The sequence below is a fragment of the Colossoma macropomum genome, unplaced genomic scaffold (genome assembly GCF_904425465.1).
Source record: "Colossoma macropomum unplaced genomic scaffold, Colossoma_macropomum, whole genome shotgun sequence".
Classification (NCBI taxonomy): domain Eukaryota; kingdom Metazoa; phylum Chordata; class Actinopteri; order Characiformes; family Serrasalmidae; genus Colossoma; species Colossoma macropomum.
In genome coordinates this window covers 24,449,845-24,474,261 of record NW_023494800.1, presented here as the reverse complement: position 1 = coordinate 24,474,261, position 24,417 = coordinate 24,449,845, and the positions used below count along the sequence as shown (strand labels likewise).

Sequence of the window (24,417 nt, the reverse complement as noted above, 5' to 3'; positions counted from 1 at the left end):
TTTAAAGGTGTAGGACAGAGACGACATGATCCACATCCTCAGCGGCCGAGAAAGAGTTCCTTAGAGATTACTTAGTAAAATGCAGTGGTTATATATAGAAGCATGGCAATTTAAAGAAACCATGGACATTTGAAACAATGCCAAAATGTTTTTAGTTTTTAAACCTCTCACACAGGTATTATTTGGGTGGTGGCTCATTCTCAGCACTGCAGTGACACTGACGTGGTGTGTTAGTGTGTCTCACTGCTGGACTGAGAACAGTCCACCAACCACATAAAATCTGCTGTGTTGGGGGTCCTAACCATTAAAGAATTAAATGGCTTGCTGGTGCGTGTGTGTGTGTATTTCCAGTTTTATTTGTTTACATTACCTGGACATCATCCTTTACATTATTTTGTGAAATAGAAATGGCCTAAAATTACCTGGAATAAAATCAATTTATATTAAAAGTTAAGAAGGTTTTTTGGAACGCATCTCAAAAATAAAGGTGTCAAAAAAGGGTTTTTGGCGTAATTCCACAGAAGAACCACTTTTGATTCTCTGGAGTACCTTTCAGTGGATGGTTGGCAAATGGATGGTTTTAATGGATGCCAAAGCAAAAAAAAACACCATTTCTGCCTTTCATGCTCCTGCTGCATTTAAAACAAAGCGTGGTGTGATTTCCCTGTTAGTGCAGTTTGTTAAAACAAGTGAGAACAATAATAAGTGCTATTCGTACTAAGTGGATTGAGACCTCCTTTTGATCAAACTCTGGTGCAGTTTGAAGTACGAATGCAACACAGACCAGAAACGTCTAAACACACCAAACACAGAATGAACCACAGTCTGTTCTCTACAGACTGTCTTTGGTACGTGCACCAAATGAATTTCTGGTGCTGTTTTCATTCGCGCATGTGTTTTACCATTACTTCACGAGAACATATCAAATATATTATTTATTAATGTACCACGTTTTGCCCTTATAAAAATAGTAAGACATTTGAGGCCATGTGTTAGTGATTTCACCCTGCTTAGCATTGTGGGAAAATAATACACTTAGTGCTTCAAAGGATCACTAGGTATGCATTAAACCCATTAAAAATTCTCACAATCTACAACTTTGAACAAATCTAAATAGGAATATGCTTCATACTTCAGTGTCCTTTTATTATAACTCAAATGAAGCATCAGTAATAAGCTCGCAGACGTGTGTCTGTTCTGAATGTGTACCCGGTCCTGAAGCTTCTTTTATACAGTAATAGAAAGCTTCCCTTCTACGTAATGATTTTTTTTTACAATGTTTAACATGGACATGCACATGATCCAACTCTGGGAGCAGATTTGAAATAGTTAAAGAGGGCAAAACCAAAGACTGAATGTTTCACTGACAGCACCTCAAGTAATACAGTGAAAAGGCTAGGTAAAGTTGGTTAGGTATAGTACTGTACAAATGTCAGAGACCACCCTTAAATTACAGTCAAAACAGCCATATAGTACAAATTATTCATTTTCCAGCATCAAGGAAAAAGCAGAAAACATATGTTTAACAGAAAATTGCACGAAAGCCTCAAAAACTAAATATATTTCCATTTTTTAGTATTGTGTCTAGTATTTTTTTAGAATTGTCTTTATTACAAGCTTCCACTCTTTTCAGGGATATTGTTCCTCCAAAGTTCAGTCTGAGAAATTGGTTGCATTTTCAGAAGCTTAGTTGATTGATTTGCAAGGTTTTCTGTCTGTTTCTCTTTCTCTGTAAGAGCTTCTTGGCAGCTACACATCCTTTCTGACTCATAGCATTGAGTTGTCTTCTCACAGTGGAAGGATGGACAGAAACACCTGTGTTTTTTCACATCTGAAGCAAGAGTACAGCTTGATTTTCTCCTCTCTCAAAGATGAAAGCTTTAAGTGCTGTTTATCTGATGGTGACAGTTTGGGTGGTCTCTAAGGTCTTGTAAAGTTGTTAAAAGTCCCATTTTAGTCTGTATCTTTTAAAACTTTTTTCCTTTGACTTTTCTCTTCCTTATGCAATTGGATATGTAAGCTATATCTAATCTCCTCAGAAATATCTCCTGAAAAATGAGTAAGTTGTACTTTTTGGCCATTTTGACTGGAAATTAAATAAATGAAGGGTGGTCTCAGAAGGGACTGCATTCTCAGTGCCCCGCCTCTGCCCACAACTGCCGTCCCCCACAGCTAATAACTCCACATTGGCAGTTACCATACAGAAAGAGAGTGAGTAGGTTACTGTGAATAATGTACAGTCACAAAAGGAACCAGAGAGAATCAAAACAGAAGCACAGGCATCCTCCTGACATCAGCACATGTGGTACCACCCGCTGAGATAAAACGCTAATCACATTTCACCCTTTTCTTTAGAAAGCACGGACACTATCCAAATACCCTGCACCGTATGGTCCCACTTCACTGCAGAGGGGAAAAGTGGGAACGCTTGTGTAAATTTGTGTACATTTTCATTTTCAAAGGCCGTACCTTTCTAATGACTGCTATCTGCATTGCCAGTAACCTGAGAGGAGAGTTGGAGTTGTCATGTTGCCAGTTCTGTTCATTGACAGCTTCAACATTCTCCAGTGACCGGAATATGAGTGTATGTATTACCATATGTTATGCTTTGTGAGCACTTGTTCGCAACATGTTATTCTAATGTATTGTAATTTAATGTGATCACATATCAGGGGCTTTGCCTGGATTGAGTTTTTTGGGGCTGAAGCCATCTTTTTTTTTTTATTAAGCCTCTATAATTAGCCTTTGTTTATCTGCTGAGATAAACAAATATCTAATATCTAGTTTAAGATATTGCATATGCTATGGGATTTGCAATACTATGTTAGCTCCAAGCTAGCTGTATACAGGGTTGGCAGAGTTGATTTAAAATTTAATTCCGGTGTAGCTTTCTGATTACCTATTTTAAAAATGTTATTTGTTTTTTTTGCACTGTGAGGAAATAAAAATATAAACAAAGCACAGAACGTCTTTGAATGACAACAATGTCCTTGTGTAGTGTGACTACTTTACATTTTGAAAAAGTAAGTTTCAGTTGCCTCAAACAGGACACAATAAGCAAAAGTTCTGGAAATTAAGATCAAGTATTTCAGCCACATTCATTGCTAACCGGTGTATAAAAATAAGCACAAAGCCATGCAATATACATAGACAAACACTGGCAGTAGAATGGGTCATCTGTGACTTTAAATGTGGCACAGTCATAGGTGCCACCTTTGCTACAAGTCAGCTTCTGAAATTTCTGATCTGCTAAATCTGCCCTAGTCAACTGTAAGTGCAATTATTTTGAAATGGAAGCAAAGAGCAACAACAGCACGAAGTGGTAGACAGCCAGGTCGTGTGGAGCAAAAAAAATGACTGTCCTCTTTGCAACACTCACTACAGAGTTCAAAACTACCTCAGGAAGCAACATTAGCTCAATAACTGTGAATCCTGAGCGTCATATAATAGATTTCCATGGCCGAGCAGCTGCACACAAGCCTATGCACGATGCCAAGCACTGGCTGGATAGGTGTAAAGCAAGCCACTAGGGAATATGTTTTACTATCTGGCAGTCTAATGGTCGAATCTGGGTTCGCTAGACACCAGAAGAACGCTGCCTACCAAAATACACAGTGCCAACAGTAAAGTTCAGTGGAGCTGGGATAATGGTCTGGTGCCAATTATTTTAGGGTTTAGGCTCAGCCCCTTAGTTCCGGTGAAGGGTGATCTTAAAGCTAAAGAATACAAGGACATTTATGACAATTATATAGTTCCAACTTTGTGGCAACACTTTGAAGAAGGCTCTTTCCTGTTCCAGCATGACTGCTCCTGAGCACAGACTGAGGACCATAAAGACATGGTTTGACTAGTTTGATGAGAAGGAACTATATTGGCCTTCACAGAGCCCTGACCTCAAGCCATTTCAGATCAATGGAGGTTGATACAGTTGCAAAATGGGCAAGCCAATATTAATGCCCATGGTTTGGGCTGGCATGGACTCTACAAGTTGGTGAAAAGGCCTCTATTAAGTATATCAATTGGTCAGTCTTTTCCAAGGGCACAATATTGTCCAGTGAAAGAGAGATTTTCTCTTTAGAGGTACACCGCAGTCATCGGTCCACTACTATCTTTCTTCGCCTGGTTACATTTCATAGGCACAGATTTCAGCAAAAACAACACAGCAAAAATGGTCTGTGCAATACTTCTAGCATTGGTTGTTGCTTAACCTAGTTTTTTTCCTAGATATTTTAATTCTTTTTCAGTACAAATTGAACAATTGAATGGGTTTTATGGGCACATGCCCAGGGGGCCCAAGCCACTAAGGGGCCCTGTGAGCAATTATGAGAAAATGAGTTATTTAGACTACTGATATTAAATGTTTGGAGAAAATGTAGCCTGCTACCATCTACAAAATAAGTTGTACCATCTACAAAATAAATAACCCGTACTATTTCAAAAACATTTTCCCCTACAATTTTTTCCCACTGCTGTATGGGGCCAACACTTAGTGTGTCATACCGACCGTTTCTTTTCACCCTTACCCTCACCTGGTGGAAAAAAATAACTGGTGATTTAGGTGGCTAACAATTAGCATGCTGTACTAGCTTTGACCACAAGGTTGCATTTATTTATTTACTTGCTTGCTTACTTAAGCACGCCAAACCATTCAGTTCAATAGACTGCCAGTCCAGAGACAAGTAGAGAATTGGCTGTCATACAGTTACAGTGGAATCAAATTGTTAAGTGTTTTTTGTTTGTTTAATATATAAATGCTGGTTATCACAGATCTGGAAAAAATTGTTAGCTTATTAAGTCTGACAGCAGGCATTCATATGTATGATCGTTATATATTATCCCAGCCTGTTTGGTTAGCTAGATTTATTTATTTATTGTTTATTATGTATTGTTGGCCTCATTATAGGTATTACCCTAGTTTTTCTTGATAAGTTGGCTATCAAGCTCAATTTCACACCTTGTTCATACAATTAAACTATATTTGGTCAGTAAATGTCATATGGCTCTTTAAAAGGAGCTTATTGTCAGCTTATTTGAGTGACTTCAGTCAGAGGCCTGTTTATGATCCTCACTGTATAATAATCAGAGTATATTGTAGTAAATTATTTCAATATGAATGCTTGTTATAATGCTCTGTAACGTATGTGGTAGATCTCTAATTGACTCTAGATTGACAGTCTATTGAAGCTGGCATGGCATGTTAATTTTTAGCCAGTTAGCGCCCCTGATTTAAATCAGCTTGCTCAAAGGTGGCCTGAGACACATTTTAGCCTGACGTTGTACAAGTGTAAATGCATCTCCTCCTGATGTTCTGCATATGAGGAAGAAAACGCCTACTGGACTGTGACCACTAACCAGAGGCATTGCTGCTCTTGACAAGAGTTCCTCCTCTGAGTTTATTTCAGTAGCCTTCAGCAGTCTGAGCTAGTTAGAATAAAGTGCCAGTTTGGTTAATCTTCCCCTCATTGTTATTCACTGTCTCACTTTGACTACATGCATTAAAACACAATGTATTAATGACCACAATGACTAACGCAGGAGCCTAAGTACTCTAAACAGCTGTCTTTGGTCCACCTTGTAGATGTTAGAGACGTTAGAGACGACAGATCATGTTGCTGCACAGTTTGTGTTAGTCATCTTCTAGTCTTTCATCAGTTTTCAGTTTCTAGCCACAGCATGCCTTTGGATAGTTATTTTTAGTTTGGTGGACTGTTGTCAGCCCAGCAGTGACTGTGGAACTACAAAATGCACCTACATAGTGCATAATATGGACAATGAGCTTAAATATAAAGTTATATATTGTTCCTTGAAGGCAGGGTAGGGTGTTCCTTGTGTCCTTGGGCTGGGCGTTCATCAGCGGTCATCAGGACGCTGAAAAGGGGTTATAATGAAAAATGAAGGAAAAAAAAGACAGAAGAAGAATAAATGTGTTCTGTCACTCACTAACAAAGCTTTTTTTCCAAATAGTTTCAGCAAAGTCCATTTAAATTTTGTTTTAAGTGCTTTATTTCTGGCTAGCTTACCTGAGCACATCTTCCATTTAAAAGACAAATCCCTCCAACAAAGTATGGTTAGCGTGAGATGTCTCATTCTACGAGGTTGCTGATTTAAATCAACTTTCTGCTTTGGTGGTGAGAAGGGAAAGAGTGAGAAATGGAGAACAAAAGCGTTCAAATGAAGACCAAACTGAGCTTGTGTATTTAAAAACTAAGACGATCCTTGGGGGCATGGCATTTATCAGCGAGATGCAGGATCTCACAGCTGTTTTTTTTCCTTTGTTTCTCTGATTCCCAGCTATACAGTGAATCAAAAATCAAACATCTTGACCAAGTTTTGAACCAGTGATTGCATGCAACCACATAATACCCGTGCACCTTGGACAACTAATTCTAATTTATGTCTCATAGTGGAGAAAAAAAAACCCTAAAACTTGACACAGGGATTTTTTTGGACAGTTGACTTCCGAGGTTGTGTTTCTTCTTGCATTTATGAGAATTTAAAATAACATAAAAGTATCTCAGATAATTAGAATCATATAAAGTAACTTTACCTGATTGACTTAAGTAATTCATTAACTTTGTGGAATTAATCATATACGGCAGTTTCTATTAATTAGTCTAAATTAATCAGCAGTCTTTGTAAAGACTAAAATAAGTGCATTAAAACATGGACACTAACCTTTCTGGATTAAAGGCTGGAAATCAGTAGGCTGTAGACTCTTTTTTCACGGACTGATCTTTTAAAATTATATAATTCAAAGTAATAAAGCATTTAGGTCAGCGACTAAAGGTCAAAACATCTGAAAACAGAATGCATTAGAAGTACAAGCATGTCCTATGACTTGTGGTCAGTGTCAGTATAGATACATACAAAAGTTTTTAGATTTTTTGAAGTCTCTTAAGTCTGGCAGCTAAGGTGCACATCAGGATGGTCAGAGGCGATGCCTGAAATGGGGGGGGAATAACCTATGCACCCCCCCACCCCCTCTGGAGAGATAAAAAGGGGTTACAGAACCTGAAACAAGGGGTTTGACTTAGTTTTCAAATACAGGGTTGTGTATTTAAAAAAAAATATCACCCTCACTTTGGTCTTCCAAAAAGGCCACAGCTTTTGTTCTCCGTTTCTCACTCTTTCACCTCACAAATCTTTTCCTTGCTCCCTCTCCTCTTCTCTAGTACCATCACATTACAACCAAGGCAGAGAGTACCCTGCTGAAAAAAACTCATAGAAACCATTAAAACCACCTGTTAGTTCCCTTTGCAGTTAGTGGAAGTACAGGGTAAGTGTTTCCAAAAGGGAGAAGGGGGTGATATAGAATTCTAATAAGATATGATGTAAAATAGAAAAAGCCAAGGTGGCTGCTAGAGACAGTTTGTTTACTCCAGAAAAAATATTAAGACAATATCCAGCTTCTTTCAGTGTCTCCTGTTTGAAGTAATTCAGGCCCTAGGTAACGTTCTCCATGGCACCACTGGGTGAGCTGATTATTTTGCGCAGAGATAATGAAAGGACCCTAGGGTGAGTGTGACCTGCGTACGGCACACAGTGTTCGTCCAATTACTCTCATAAATACGGTCCGCAACGGGGCTCAGCGAGACGCTCCTGGCCTGTTTTCAACCTGGACTGGAGCAATGACCCCATTGCAGTGCCACTGGGGGCCGCTTCCAGAACTACTGCAGACGCGGCATAGCTTTTAATGATTACAAATCTCCTCCTGCCTCTGGGCCGGGAAAAGGTAGAACGGCCATGGCTGTTGAGCAGTAAAGATAAGAGATGCCTCAGAAAGCACTCTCTAGCCAGCCTCTATTTATTCTGTAAAACTCATTCTACAGCCAAATGTCTCATCCGGTGCCTCTTCCTATTGCTCTTTTCTTTCTTCTCCTCCCTCTCATTTTATGGACTAGAGTTTCTCTGCAGGTGGGTCAGTGAGTCGGTATCTGTCACACTGCATTGTCTTGGAGCTTTAATAGTTTTTTCTTATTTTTTTTCCCCTCCCTATTATGAATTGCACTGAATAGAAGAAAGGTGAGGCTTCATGACAACATAGTATTAGCAAGAAACAGAAAAGTGTCATGTGTGGTAGCTGTGGAATTCCAAATTGTTACCTGCCAGGCTTTTCAATTCTACTTAAAAAGAGAGAAAAAAGGCCATTTTTGCTTCTGCTCAGATGGAAATAATAGGAGAATGAGGGTCAACATTTTACATTCAGCTGTGTGTTTCTTACAAGCAGGTTTGCACCCAAAGAAAACAGCACATCTGAAAAACAATAATTATACGAAAGCGAGAAAATGTCATCAGTAAACATATTTGGCACCTTTCAAGGGAGGAAAAAAAAACATGAAATATTGACGATGATGGATGATTCACAGTTCATACAGCTAAATCCTCTGCGAACAAGACAACTTTGCTGAAGGATCTTTTTTATTTTTTTTGCAGTGTGTTTCGCTGTTGTTTGAGGAAACCGAGACAGCTGACTTTCCACACGTACGTGGAGCAGATCCATGAGAAAAGTTTTCAGCTAATGCTTTCATCATATTTTTCCTCAAAGTTCCACAGTAGTTCTCCCTGCCTAAGAGCCAAACAGCCATGATAGTAACATGCAGTCTTTAATTTACTCTTCTTATTAAAGCCTTCTCTAAATGCCATTGTGTCACAAAGGTGAACATCAGTTTTGGTCAGGAACTTCTATTTGAACAAGGAAGCTAATGCTTAGCAACATACTTTAGACTTCAGTTACTGTTACTCTGATTGAACAGATAATTCCACATCTAAAATAAGCTCCTCATGGTTTGAATTTTGGGCTGAATGTTTGCTCACACTTGTGTAGAAACTGCCACATTACATCTAACCAACAACAGACTGAGGTAGTGTTGTGGTGCTGTAACTCTGGCAGTACTGCCACTGTTACTTTTGAAATATTTGATGTGTTACTTTAACTAACATGAGACCATTTATGTCACAAAAAGGTGTGGTTGTATAAGCAAAAGACTTTCTCTTAAAGCATAGATGCCGGCATCTACACCACTTGGTGGCTTGGAGAAGGTACTACACTGCAGGATTTAGGCTTATTATCAAAGAAAAAATATACAATTCTGTAACTAAAAAAAAAAAACTACTGTACAGCTACATTTTTCATCATTAAGGCACAAAAAATGTAAATGTATCCTCAAAGGTACAAGTCCAACTGTGTAGCTTAAGTTTAAATGGTGCACTACATTCACTTTCCCAGGGAAAATGTGCATATTTGTACTCTTTCAAATATTTAAAAATAGAAAAATAAAAATATCCTGGAGTCGAGAAAGGATATATGTTGTCAATATAACTTTAAAAATATAAGTTCAATTTGTTACTATTATGTTCCCTAACTAAAGGTACTAACGATGTACCCTTGACAACCCCAGTAACAGTTTAGTACCTTTTTTCTAAGAGTGTGTTACAAAACTGATAAACAGTAATGTGCAAAAGTTTGGATGCCCCTGGTAAAATTGTGTTTTGTTGATTAAAAATAAGTTAACATCCTTTACAGAGAACACACACCTGCTTATTTTAATGCACAATTACTGTGTATTAACTTAATTTAACATATTGGGGGGAAAAAAAACATAAAATGTGGCCTGTGCAAAAATTTTATTTTTTTAATTTTTTAATTTTAAAAACTTTAAACCTGTGTTTTCTGTAAAGGATGTGTCATTTTATCTTAGAAAATTAACAAAAACATAATTTGACCAGGTGTGTTAATACTTTTGCATACCACTGTATGATCACTAAAAAATATTTTGAGTTCTTCTGTAATGGTTCTATATAGAACTGTGAACACTTAAAGAATGTGAATGCATAAATGTTTCTTTGCATAGTTTCTATGATGGAAAACCAATTTTTATATGTTTCTTTAAAGAATCAAAAACATTTGAATAAAAGAACCCTTTTTGAGCGACACTGATCTTCCCTCGTCTGAATCTATACAACACTGCTTACTCCTCAGATTCAGCTCTAGCCTTAAAGGGACTGCAGACTTGCCCTAATCTGTTTTTTCTGCTGTTAGCTGGGGCGTCCGGCTTGGATTTACTGCTGGTCAAATACAGAATGATAGTCATTTTCAATGACTATAGAACTTTTTGTTCCGTATGTGACATAGTGGAAGTCATTTACAAATAAGTATGTAGACAGAATCCTCCATTATAATGTCTCTAATGTAAAAGACTTGCTTAGTTTTACATCTTTGTTAATGTATTTATGTAATTTTTCACAAAAGACTAGTTTGTTTGGTGGAGCAGTCTTTATTTTCAGAGAGGAGCAAGATTGACAAGATCTACAAGCCTTTCTTCAAGAATTACAAAGAGAATTGAGAAGTTAGGGATCTCATGATGTTACTCAAGGTTAGCGACAGTTAGTTGTGTAATGTTTACTAGAATATATTCAGTGCTGTGCAGGTTGGGAGTAAAGTTAACATAGTCAGTTAAACCTCATGGTCTTTTGGTCGTAAGTTATTTTAAAACATTGGTACATTTCCCCTGAGTCTAACATTATTAGAATGAGGAACTGAAATCTGGGCCCACATTCAGGCCCTTAAAATGTTAAAATCACACAGCAGCTAGTGCGAGATAAAGTTTTTTGAACCTCCTGTTATCGCCTTACACTGACATGGAATAACACTGAGATGATGAATAAGCAAGGTTGTTAGTCGCTCTTGGATTTCTAATGCACGGTAATGACGTGGCTCCCTGCGCTGAGATTACACCTTCATTTTGACTGATGGCTGTCAGTTGGTTGTCCTTGTGGCTCTCACAGATGTGAATAGCCCACGTCAGCCTGTCAGTACTGGTGGCTGTGCTTCTACTTGTGTTATCTCAGGCAGCAAAACCAGGCACAGAAGCAGGGCCAGCATTCTGTGCCGTGTGTAGATGTGTGCATATGTGTTGATGCGTTAATGTGTGTGTGTGTGTGTGTGGTTCTGGAGGTGCTAATGCCCCACAGGCCATTTATAGCTCATTATTCTCTGCTAAATGTGCATTCCCTGCCATATCTGACCCACTCGCCAGCATCCCCCCTCTGCTCAGCTATTGGCATTGCACTTCACGTGTTTGTTTTAGTTAATGAGAATCTCCTTTAATTAGATTTTGATGAGCATCCGGGCATTGATCTGGGAGGGAAGAGTGCCTGTCCAAGAGGAGGAGTTGCCAGCTACACGGACATTGATCTTCCCTCGTCTGTATCCACACAACACTGCTTACTCTTCAGATCTAACCCCAGCCTTAAAGGGGCTGTAAACTTTCCCTAATCTGTTTTTTTTTTTTCTGCTGTTAGCTGTGGTGTCCTGCGGGAATTTACTACTGGTCAGATACAAAACGATGCTGGTCAAGTTTCCCAGCGAGGTCCCCTGTCTAATGTTAATGTTGTTTTGTACAGTGTCTAATGTTGTAAATGACTAGGTCAGTGTTCCATTGTAAGCTAACCAACAAGACAATGTTAAATTACTTAAGTGTTTAAGCAGTAACATTAGTTACTGTGGAAAAGCACCAGTTTTTATTTTATTTATAGATACTGTCAAATGTTTTCTCTCTCATTCACAGACCACTTTTTACCTTTAAATCCATACCGATTACCCATCCAAGGCCAAAGCAGCAGGTGTCAGAAGCCTACTTTCAATGACTTTGTTAAGCCTGTAAAATTAGATAAATACCTTAATAAGGATATAAAAATAAGTGAGTAATCTTCATTATAAAGGAGGACATTTTCTATATTCGTTAGTAAATGCTGACACTGCTGTAATGTTTTCCCTAATCTGATGACTTCCGCTGCATTGAATATGGAAGTGTGAAAGGGTCTATTGACCTATCCATGCATTCTTTTGTAGTAACTGTTGCCAAGTTGGATAAGCTTTGTAGAACTTAGGGGAAAAATCATATTCAACCTAGTGAGTAATTGTGCACTTTGCCCAGAGTTTTGAGTTCCAGTGTCATATTTTATGCTACTGTGCTGAAGCTGTTACTGTCGCTAATCAAAACTTAGCTGGTTGGTAACAGCAAAGATAAATTTTCAACCATGTTCAGTTTAGCTGAATATCATTTAAAATTAATAGTGCAGCCTAAACTAGGTATTTCAGCATTATATTATAGGGGATTTTTGTCATTGGCTGTGCTATACTACAGGGCAGGGGTGCAACTAGCCTGCCAACATCAAGGACTGAGCCAATCAAACCATCTCAACACGTGCCCTATTTTCCTCAGCCCTCCATTCACTAGCTAGCAACTGTTGCTAGCTGCTTTACAGCATGTACATTTGCATTTTGGGCCTGTGTGACTTCTAAAATATACCTCATACATATGTTCAGCAAAACCCAGATTCGTCTGTCAGACCGCCACATGGTGAAGCGTGCTTCATCACTCCAGAGATCGTGTTTCCACGGCTACAGAGTTCAATGGCGATATGCTTTACACCACTCAAGGTGACACTTGGCTTTGTGCATTGTGATCTTAGGCTTGGCCAAGGAAGATTCTCTCCATTTATTTCACTGAGCTATGAGTGAAAATAACTGCAGCTCCTAAAGGTTAACGTCTAGTGTGGCTGGAGGTGAGCTAAAGCACTCTGAAGTTCAGTGGTTTGCTGGGGTTTGCTGAATTGAATCTACGTGGAACATACTAATTATCCAATCAGCAAAACAGCACAAATCAGCACAAATGATAAGGCACAAAAGGTTCGATTTGCTGTCATACAGCAGAAAGAATAGCTCATTATTTATGTCTTCTGTTGGTAACTGAAATCCCCTGACTCCTTGGTGTATCATGTCTGCTACAATAGCAGTTTGGTTTATGAGCCAGGCTACTCAGATTGGATGTAATTGGTCAAAGCTTTCAGAGCAAACAATGGATACTATTATCTCCCCCAGTGCACCGGTAATAAGAGGTGTTTGATAGGAGCAGGGTAGAGAATACTATGGTTTAAGAACGTTCTTATACTGGCTCTATTTTCCAGGGCTGTGGGGGAGGAATTTTTGTGCTTTTCAAAAGTGACTTGCAAACCCATTCAAGCATAAACATTAGGGTGTTGTAGAACAGTTTGTTTCAGTATGAAACATATTAATGGATGTGACGATTACTGTGCTTCAGAGGGAATTCCTTCAGTTTTTCAAAGTTCCTGTATAATTCAGTGGCTAAGATGTGAACAAAGTCATTCAGAGTAGTCTGATGTGAAATGTGGCTTTCTAGAAAAATGTACAGAGTCAGAACTGTTTACAGTGGAGGTGAAAGGAACCAGACACCTGAAGTGTTCAATGTCTCTAACAGCTACCATACAGAAAGTGTTTAAATGACATGGTTATAAATACACTGCCTGAGACATTGTTTTACAAAAGCTTTGTGACAAGCTTCTGTCCTTAAATGTATTTTTAAAATACATGCAAGTGGGTACATGCATGGCCTAGTGATGCAAATTATCACCCAAATAATTTTTTTTCAGACTTTATATTACTTAAGCAGTAAAAAGATTTCATATAAAACTCAGAAGACCTGTAGGTTCACTGACATTTGGAGAGCAGATAAAATGACTATTTGTATTGTAGTAATTGCAACCCCTAGTTCCTATGTCTGCCACTGTAAAGAACATTTTACTCAGTTCTTCTACAATGCATCATTTCGCATGAAACCACTATGAATAACTTTGTTTACATCTTATCAATTGAATTATGCAGAACTTTCAAAAAATCTGTGGAATTCCCCTTTAACTAAACATTGTGGAGGTAGGAGCTGCTCGGTTAAGGCTGCCACTGTCCATGGTGCTAGACTGTGTGACTATGGAGTACAGCTTGACTAATATGTATATATTTGTGGCCAACACTGATATAGGTTTTAAGTAAGTTCGTCACTGCATCCACGAATGCTAATTAAGACTGTACTATGCACAGTGGAATCCCTATGTCAACAACATGCGTCAGCAACATCCAGACTTCTCTGGGCTCAGGCTCATCTGAAATGGACTGATTCACAGTGGAAACGTGTACGGTCAGCCTTTCAGATTATGTATGGAAATTATGGATGTCGTGTTCTCCAGGCCAAAGAAGAAAAAGACCATTCAGATTGTTACCAGCATAAAGTTCAAGTGGTCTGTCATAGGGGTATTAGTGAGTAACTTGTGTATCTGTGAAGGTGCCACTAATGCTTCAAGGTATATACACATTTCTGAGCAATATGCTGATTTCCAGATGACAGCTTTTTCAGTGACGATCATGCTTATTCCAACTTTGCTACATTCTTCATGTTAAAAAAGCATGGCTGCTCAGAAAATGTGGGTGCTAGACTGTCATAGTATGGAGGGTACTAGTGGGTTACTTGTACATCTGTGAAGGTACTACTAATACTGCCCTAACTTGCCTGCCTACAATCCAGACCTTTGTCCACATGAAAACGTCTGTGGTGTGTTATAAAGTGCAAAATATGAAGGTTGCACTGCTAAAGACTTGTATAACGGAAGATTGGCAAAAAAATTGCTTTCAAAACTGGATCAGTTTGTGTCTTCAGTCCCCAAATGATTATGAAGTGTTGTTATAAGAAAATGTGATATAATACAGTGGTAGAAATGCTCCTCTCCCAACTTATTTGGAATGTATTGCAGGCATTAGACTTGGAAAGTGTGTATATTTACACAAACACACACACAAAAAATATCTGTTTTCAATATAATACAGGTCAAGAAGAGTTTACTTATCACTGCTTTCTCTTTGTATTAGCTTTCACATACTGTCACAATGCTTTTGGAAGTGAAATTGAAGTTTGTAAGTTATTAAATATGATTGTTGATGCCCTACTGCAGAGTACAGAATGGAACTTGTCAAAATTCTTAGAAAATCTGTTTTCTGTTAATTATGTTCTGATTATTGTTTTATTTTAAACTGACATTGTCAGCCTTTATTACTGTAACAGATGTGAGCAAGTGGTGACTGTCAGCTTGGCAGTTTCTAAAGACTGGCATATAAGCATGAAATCATTAGAAATGTGTGTTTGTTACATTCAGTATAAGTACAACGGCTATAGCCTTATAAGCTCAGGATTGTTTCGGAGGGCCCCCATCTTAAAATGTATACATTTATAACTGGCTAATTGAATACTGCGGATTGCTTGTTTGGGGTTCTAATGAGATTAAATTTAAATTACAGATAACCTTCTTAGCAGTCTGGATCCAGGTGTATCTCACGATGCATTATTTCTTGTTAATGCAGTTAACTTTAAGCTTTGTTGGATCTCATCCCAGTGGCAGTGGAGACAGCCTTGCTTTTTTTACCGTTACTTTCTACATATTTAGTATGATTTCTTTTTCCTACTTTAACGACTCCTCCTCATGTGTGCACAAGGTTTAGTCATAGCCTGGGTATCTAAACCTGGATTAACAGAGGAAGTTTTTGACTGCTGTTGTAAAATGAGCTAACCGTGTCTGTGTTTCTTAGATTTTGTGAAGATCACACTTGTCAAAGTTAGAAAACCTGTTTAAGTTGAACTTGCTGCTTTAGACAGACCCCAGATCGGCTACTTCGTGTTGTCCAACTACAAGCTAAAACAAATGGCATAACATGAACACCACAAAAAACAAAACATAACTTTATCCTTAAGCTTTTTCTCCTCATGTTGTCCTTTCAGTTTTCCGTCTCCAGACGAGAGACATGAATAACCAGTTGCTTTTCCCATTTACTCAAGCATCTCAGACATAATGGTACAATAATAACCCAAAAGATGCTAGGGGGCCCCCTAAGATTACTAAGAGCTGGTACTAAATCCCAGTGCTTTATTATTGAAATTTCTGTCAGTACGATAAATCTGCATCAATATGTTGGTCGGGGCTTACTATGGCGGTAGCTTTAGTTAATGGTTATAAGTGAATACTACTTTTAATAAGGTACATTGATTTCACCTATTTACATTGTCAAGCCAGCTCACTGCTTGACTTTACAGTATGACTGTAAATGTAATATGCACATTCAGGTCAGGTCCTTGATCCGTAGTGCTTTCCCATTGTATCAGCAAGCATATTTAGACTTCATGAGTATCTGTTGCAACCATAACATGCACAAGCATTGTCAGAGCTTTAGAAATAAGCACGACTTAAGACTTAACTAAAAAGCCTACATTTCTAGTTTCTTCTTGCATGCACTGGTGCTCTGGAGCTGTTGCCTTGTTTTGCAATGTAGACAGGAGCTTCTGTGACTTGTCATCAACATGGCTGGCTATACATTTAACAGGCAGTAATCCAAAACATAGCCTCCCTCCCTCTCTGCTGACAGGGAAAGGCTTATGGAAATACTCAGTAATCTGCTGTCAACTGAACACGTGCAAAATAATAAAAAAAAAAAACCTTTAAACTTAGGGATGCCTGGAAATCATGATTTTTCTTTTACCCTCCTTTGTAGCGCGCAACAGAGAGGCATATGTAAGAAGACTTTTTTAAACATACATCCAGGCAATTTTTGGTCATTAGCCTTGTTGAGGAAAATTACTATCGACATGCAATCATCCCGCTGGTATGGAACTCAGATGAGCTGGTTTTTTCAGCTGCACTGTGGTGAATGACTGCTGGTATTGCTTCAGATAACATGCACCAGTACTGTATTCAGTGTATTCACTGTATTCAATATCAATACAGCAATATATCACAAATAAACTCTTAACAATAGGTAAATCTATACAGTCAGGGCTGTATTGATGTTTATGAATCTGCGTTTGTACAGACCTTGTATTAATTCAAGTTTAAGAGTGCAATTTCTATAAAGGTGGAAAACCCATGCTCTAGTAGATACAAAAAAAGTCTTTAGCAATAAAATTGCTCACTGTTAGAATTATAGCAGCTCAGCATAAATTTGAAGTGTGAGCGTTTGGAGGACTTTGGGTTACTGCAGCTTCTCAGAGAGAAAGCACCACTGCTAGTGACAATGAAAAGAAGAAAACACTTGAATTGCCAAAACATGGTTTTGATCTTCCACACAAACATGAAGGATTGTATTAATTATTATTATTTTTTTTTTTACATTCTGTTTTTAGTATATCATATTTTATCATGTTTATCATTACTGAAAAAACGCTGCTTATTACACTTCAAATTCAAATGTGCACATTGGTTCCACATGAATGAAATATATTGCATCAACACAATTACTGCTGTGCTGTGTGCTTGGCAAAACCCAAAATGCTTTTGGGTCATTCCACACGAACTCTCTAGCCTGTCCAGTCACATCATGGATTTCCATGAAAAAATTCAAGCAAAACCAATTTAGCTTATGAAACCATGCAAGTTTGAACGTTTCAAGGAAATAGAATGTGCCTTTTGAAACAGTTTACAGTCAAAAGGCCTATAAAATTGATTTTTTTAAAGTAGCATTTTAAAGTCATGGTGTAGCTTCAAATATTGCATTTAGAAATAAATTATTCACAGGTTTGAAAGAAACGTAGGAATACTACATACACAAAATCTTATATTTTGTAAAAATATTATTATATATAATATGATATATATGATAAAATATTGCACAAGCTGTCATAAAACAGTACATCATCCAATAAATTACCTGTTGTAGGAATGTATTAATATGACACCATTTATTTAAATTAAAATATTATTCTTAGTGCTGTATTTATGTCCAGTTATTATTTCAGTTCAGTCATTCTGTAAGCAGTTAAAGACAATATTCAAAATGCAGAGTTTATCTTTTAATATTCATAACTACAAATCTAATTGGATCACAGTTTTGAAATTTCATATGGTTGCATGAATTAAACTCAGTTTTTGTTGGAATTTTTTCATGAAACTGATGACATGACCAGACAGGTCCTAGGTGAAATGGCCTGGAATGACCCATTTCTCTCCCTCTCCATGCACGCATATGCATGGATCACACAGAAATTATTCATCCCGTTAGAAATTTGAGTTTAATGCAAAAAAATGAATTTGAATGCTAGTATTTTTAAGCTAATTCATACCACCTGAGACTGAATTCTGAACTAAAACTGAATTTAAGGTTTATAAGAGAGCGCTCTTTACTTTCAAAACAACATTGAGGTGACTTACTGTAGCTTATCTGTTGCTGCAGTTTATCAAACAGATGAACTACAGTCAGTAACTACAAGTGTACCTGTATGGTAGGTGTTTCTAACAAAATAGCCAGTGAGTGTAGGTACAAAGGGGAGGGGCGGAGCGGGGAAGAGATTCAGTTTTCGACTGCTTTTGCCTACAAGGCACCTGGATTTTATTTTGAATGTGAATCTGAACATGTGAATTAACAGTAAAACCGAACTGCTTAGATACTAAATATCAGATGTTTAGTTTTACATCATGGACGATAAAACTCAGTTTCTGTCTTACAAACCTTAAAATTAAATTTCAGTACAGAATTCAATTTCAGATGGTATGATACAGATTCAAAACAATAACACTGAAATTCAGATTTTTAATGGCATGAATCTGACTCCATAGAAAACGGGTGGAGATACTGGAAATGTGTCAGATTACATATTTCATCTGATTTACTAAAATTTGAGCAACTATAGGTGGCTGGTTTCACCTGAATTTTTCTCTGCCTTCTAAAACCAGGCGGCTCAATTATTGAAAAAACATGTGCAACATGCGCGCGCAATCCTTATTTTCCAAATTCTACTTTTTTTTTTTACAATGTGGAGCAGATCTATATCCATGTAGAATGTTTTGGTGGGAAAGAATCATATTTCTTAATTATGCTATTTCTCTTTAACTGAACGTTTATTTTCCTTTTTGACCTGAGTTTGTCCACTAACACGCTGTGGCATGAGCATGTGCAGTTAAAGGTGGTCCTGTGCACATTCACTTAATTAGCTACTGCCTTAGTAAATCAGATGTTAAAGGGACACGATGTCATACTAGAAGAAAATCCACTTCTGATGATCTCTTGAAGGTGGGGGGAAAACTTGCAACAGAGTTGGGGTGGATCTTAAATGAAATGGTGGTTAGAGCTGTTTGAAATGTGTTTTCTAGCTTCCTAACAGTAACTATTAACATAAGTCATCTGACATTTCTTCTGCATTCGTCACCTGACGAAAAATAAATAACGACAACGCAAATTCACACAAGGCAGTATCAATGTGTACATGTGCACACCGCCCTTTAACACCTCCTTCCCAAAGCAGTTGCAGTTTTTCAAAAATAATGTCCTCCCACTTTCAAGATAGATCATCTGAAGGGGGCTTTCCTAGTCTGGCTGGAGTGTCCATTTAATTTCAGATGCATCAAAGCACACTTGGTGCTGCATCTGTGATCAGCTGTTTTTTCAATGCTTCACATCACTTGATTCCATGTGGTGTCTAGCGTTAGCATGGCGCTCTGATAAGCTGATTAGAGTACCGTTACCCTTTAAAGCCCCTTCTCCTTGCACAGTGCCTTTTTTTGTTATCCCCCCTGAGCGGTGAATAATGAAAGCTCTTACCGCAGCTCTTTGAAGGGCTCCGCTCGGACGTGTGGGGTCTCCACCGAGTTGCTGAACACGGCTCCCTCTGCCCCTGCAACCACAAAGCAGAACATAGAGCCTTAGCCGCGCTCGGCCAACACGCTAAAATCAATGGACATAATCTCTGAAGTTACAGCATCGACTGCAGGCGCCCGGCCTCGTCCCAATGGATCCCTGGCGAAAGTAAAACGATAACCTTGCCCCTCTCGCCGGGCCCAGCTCAACAGTGCTAAGGAGTAAGAATTTCACTGCTTTTTTAATGTTCAAACAGGATACCAACCAAGTTCAGTTCAATTTATAGCATTACATATTTGGAAATAAGTTGGTTTTTATTTCATTTTACAGTGCACTTTACAACAGTTTAAATATAAAAACTTCGGCAACACTTTATTTGGATAGGTTGCTTTGTAAATGCATTTACAGTCGTAACACCCCTGGTCAAAACACGTTCTGTTGATTTTCTAAGTGAAAATAGTGAAATTTTTTTTTTTTTTTTTGAGTAACTACCCACTGCAGCTATGAGAGGTTTACTCTTTAAAACTGAGTAGTTTAAAACGTTCATAAATACACAATCATGTTGTGTCTTGAACTCAAAACCAGCTTTAATGCTGAGGTACTTTAGCTGTCATTAGTCGCTGCCTCAACTTGAATCAGTGCGCATGAATGTGTTATGTCAGTGCTACAGTAAGTGATCTTGACTTGATTTTGACTTTCCAATGAATATTTTTCTATAGAAAACACATCACCTTTCATTTATAGTACGGAGAAAGAAGCTAGTCACTTTTTAATGGGTAGCACCAAAGGGACATAAGGCATACTTTTTCAATACATAATTCTACATTATGTGTCATCTTGCAAACTTTTCTGTACAAAGTTCTTTTTAGGAAGGTGAAAAAAGGGCCAACTTTTTTTAATTAGGGTCCAAGCAATGCTGAAGTGCTTTCGCCATGCATTTACAGTGCTGGCATTACCTTTAGGGACGCACTTAAATCACACCGTTGTCCAGAAAGCATGAAATCCACGACAAAAATATGTAAAGAGGTACACGGCTCTGCTCAGGAGGGACAGATAAGTCTTGGCGTAATGGCGGGTCCAGGTGGAACAGACTCTGCTCTCCAGATGGAAATTTGTGGGGCATGAGCAGGACGCCGAAACACGGGGGAGGGTTCGAGCACGGCCAGATCACAGCAGGGGTGTGGAGGGGAGTTCAGGAGGGCAGGCTGGTGTGGTACTTTTACTCCACCAAGTGGACATAGTCATGGGTCACCTTAACCAGAGCTACACTCTTAAAAGTAAATGATGAACACTGTTATTGGTAAAAAAGCTTTACATTGTGTGCAGGTTGTTTAAACTTCAATACATTTCATTGCATTTACTAAAATGGTTCTTTAAAGATCCATTCTCAAATGTTTCTTTTGTATGCTCGTAAACAGACTCTTGCACTGAGCCTACTGATATGAAACACAGAGGCTATTAACTTTGCATTTAAAGTCATATTGAGCTGTGTGTTTGCTTCATACCAGAGGCGACAGCTTCAGCTGCAAGTGATGTTTTAGCTTTAGTAAATAAACAATAAATATCCACTGTGTTTTAAATCAGCTAGGGACTCTTTGCCAGCTAAATGGGAAACAGAGTGCTATGAGCGTGAAGGAGGAGGTACCCTTGTAAAAGCAATAATGTCAATATTATTACCTAAGCAGCCAAAATATTTTAGAAATATAATCACAATAATAACTATTTTTCCCATAATCACACCATTCAACCAGCTTAACTCTTTAATGCTGAGGCACAAAAGCAACTATTTCTGTTTTTTAATTGACTCTCATCCTTAATGTGATTTATACTGATGTTGGATTTATTTAGGTATGTGAAGAAAATGATCTAATGAAGTCATTTATCATAGATTCATAGGTTTCTGTCACAAACTACAATGTTGATTAAAAAAGAAGTCAATAATAATAATAATAATAATAATAATACAATCCTTAATCATATAGTACTCAATTTAGTTACAAAACCTTAAAATCTCTTAAAAACAGCACAATCACAGACCACAGACAGAAGTGATCCGTAATACTTCTACTTTTGGAAGGGTCTGGGTTCGATTCCCGGCAGGGCAACCAGGGTCCTTTCTGTGTAGAGTTTGCATGTTCTCTCCGTGTCTGCATGGGTTTTGTCCCACAGTCCAAAGACATTCAGTCAGGCCAATTGGAGACACTAAATTGCCCCTAGGTGTGAATGTCTGTGTGTCTACCCTGAGATGGACTGGCGACCTGTCCAGGGTGTTTCCTGCCTTGACCGCTGTAATAGGCTTCAGCATACCCCTACGACCCAGGAGGATAAGCAACTTACATAATGTGTGTATGTATCAACTTTGCATTCCTACTCCTTATATTTAGGAGCCATATAAGAAAATGACATTTGCTGTAATCCTGCCACAGCTGAGTGAAGTGCTTCAACAGATCAGTGAGATATGCTAGAGCTAAGCCAAGAGCTTCAAATGTCATAAGCCAGACCTTGCAGTCAATGCAAAACTTAACAGGATGCCAGTGTAAACTAAATAATGCTAAATAATATGCTCAAACCTTCTTTACCTAGAAAGCACACAGGCTACTGCTGGAGCCGGTTTAGAGAGGCAGCAGGGCAACCAGTCAGTAATACATTACAGTGCTCTAATCTAGTAGTTATGAAAGTGTGAACTAATTTCTCAGCATTCTGTATGGATAGCATGTATTATTTTAGATATGCTTTTCTCAGAATGTTTTTTCTATTGTTACTCTGATGAAACAAATCAGTTCTGTGCACACTCATTCTGAAATCAGTGCATCTAATAATAAAGGCAGCATTGTGCTTCTTATACACAGTGATGAAAAACATGGTAGCACATAGGAAGCACAGTTCTATTTCACTATGCCCAATGAGACCTGCACATGTCCTAGATACTCTGGCGGCTGGTTTTAATGACTTTAATGAAAGACAAAACCAAAGTTTCTCCATGTACTGCCAACAAGACATTAGGTGAGATATGGTTAAAGATTAAAATGAAATATTTTGTTCTTTCACAGTTCTTTTCTGTTGGGTTAGGTTGAACATGATAAGGCACTTTCAACTCTGGCCAGGCTTTCCCCTCCCAGTACTTCCCCTGAGGTCTGTGTACAACTGAAAACTACACAGCCAACACTAACAGTTGTCCCTGTGTGTTTGTTGTGAGTATCAGTGGCATAGCGAGCCTAGAACCCTGGTCAATTCACCAACCCTCTTCCAGTCCCACAAACTAAAATCAATACAGTTATTACTAAGGCGGTAAACACAAGAAACCAACAAGTCAGCCCACTACACTACAATATTAAAGATGCTAAAACTGGCTGGTTTGAAATGCTGCACCAAGTAAGGCATGTGAGAAACAGAATATTGACTGTGTATCTGATGCATCAGCATGAACCCAGCCTGATAGCATCAGCCCACTGTAATAGAGAAGGCAGGTTCCACCGTAGATCTCAATCAGCAGTGCAGCTAGCAACCTCATTCCATATCCAGCACATCCACCAAGGACACTGGTGGACTCCAAAACAGAAGTGAAATATCCCCCTACCTGGAAAGCTCTCAGACTTTCCAAAGCCTGAAGTGCAAAAAAAATAGAAGCTCCAAATGAAACATTCACAGTACCCCATCCCGCCGTCAGACCTACACACAGCCAAGAGCCCCCCGGAGTAAATAACAAGCTTCCCTTGGCCAAGATATTTGCCCTGTTCCAGCTGTGGATCCGAAGGTGAAGCAGCTCTTAGACAAGGATTTTTTTCTCCCACCAAATTCAGCTGTGCTGCCGCCTCTCATGAATGGCAAACAGATTATAAAAAGGGCCATGGCCTCTCCTGGAACACCTTAGGAACTAAAAGTTAGTTGTATGAGCAGAGGCTCTTGATGGAGGCTTCAGTTGAAGTGGCCGTCTGATTTGTAGAGCAGTGATTCATAGACGGACTCAAAAAGTTGGAGGAAAACCAGCTTGTTTGGCTGCATCTGTTTGCTGTCAGGCTAAACTGCAAATGCGATATTTACCACAAACTTAGCATGCAGTGCAAAGCCTCAGTCCCTGCCCGAGAATGAATAAAACAGTGGATCCTTATCTAGGATGTTACAGAAGATGATGCTGCATTTTTCTAAAGGTTAAGACGATAAAATACTGATGGAAGGGGCCTTCACAGGCCCTCTAGTGGTGTAAATTAAGAAAGTATTTAACTTTCCAAAGTTGATAAACCACATACTCTTACTAAGAATGCTAAGAATGTGCAGCCTTGTTAGTCATTATGTTTTCTTTTAAATGTATGTGCAGTTTTAGCATTTAGAGATCACAATAAATAATTATCTGATAATTAGAGAAAATTAAAAAGGCTAAATTGACCTTTTATGCTTGTCCCACAAGTGCATTCTTTCAGCAACTAACAACTGTTGTGAAGTTAGACAAGATTTACAGAACGTTGACGGAAATGCTAACTAATTCTAACTAATGAGAAAGTGGGGCACGCAACACAGTTTTTGTCAAAATAGAATAATTTGGAATGCATTATTAATTTCAAATAATATTTATTTTGCATTTATATAACAGTCCATTCAGAAGGCACAATGTGATTGGTTTAGAAGCGTTTTACACAATGGCTCTTATTGTGCTGAGCACTGGTCATTAATTAATGACTTTCTTTACGCTGTCGCTCATTTTCTACTTTAGTGAATACAAATGCTAGAGAATATATTAGTTGGCAGCCTATTTTTCAGATTCTAACGAGTGTGACAACAGGCCTGCATCAAACTTCCAAACCCGTCCTTGTTCCTAGGCAAGGTTTTAAGTCGGCAACTGTGATGGAGGAATAACTACACAAACTGGAATTAGTCAGAAACTAACAGAATACAATTCAGCAAATAAGATGGGACATGAAATGCTTTACAGACTGGCTGGAGCAAAACAACATTGA

The 24,417-nt window shown here is 38.4% G+C and overlaps 1 protein-coding gene across 2 annotated transcripts in view; it reads right to left on the bottom strand.

Moving 5' to 3' along the window:
• The window catches only part of sgcd (sarcoglycan, delta (dystrophin-associated glycoprotein)), a 261,574-nt gene that overhangs the window by 17,393 nt on the left and 219,764 nt on the right, over nt 1-24,417 (bottom strand). For both annotated transcript variants that reach the window (XM_036588835.1, XM_036588834.1), the window contains exon 6: nt 19,430-19,502. In XM_036588835.1, the coding sequence (XP_036444728.1) occupies nt 19,430-19,502 (73 nt within the window). The remainder of the gene's footprint in view (nt 1-19,429; nt 19,503-24,417) is intronic.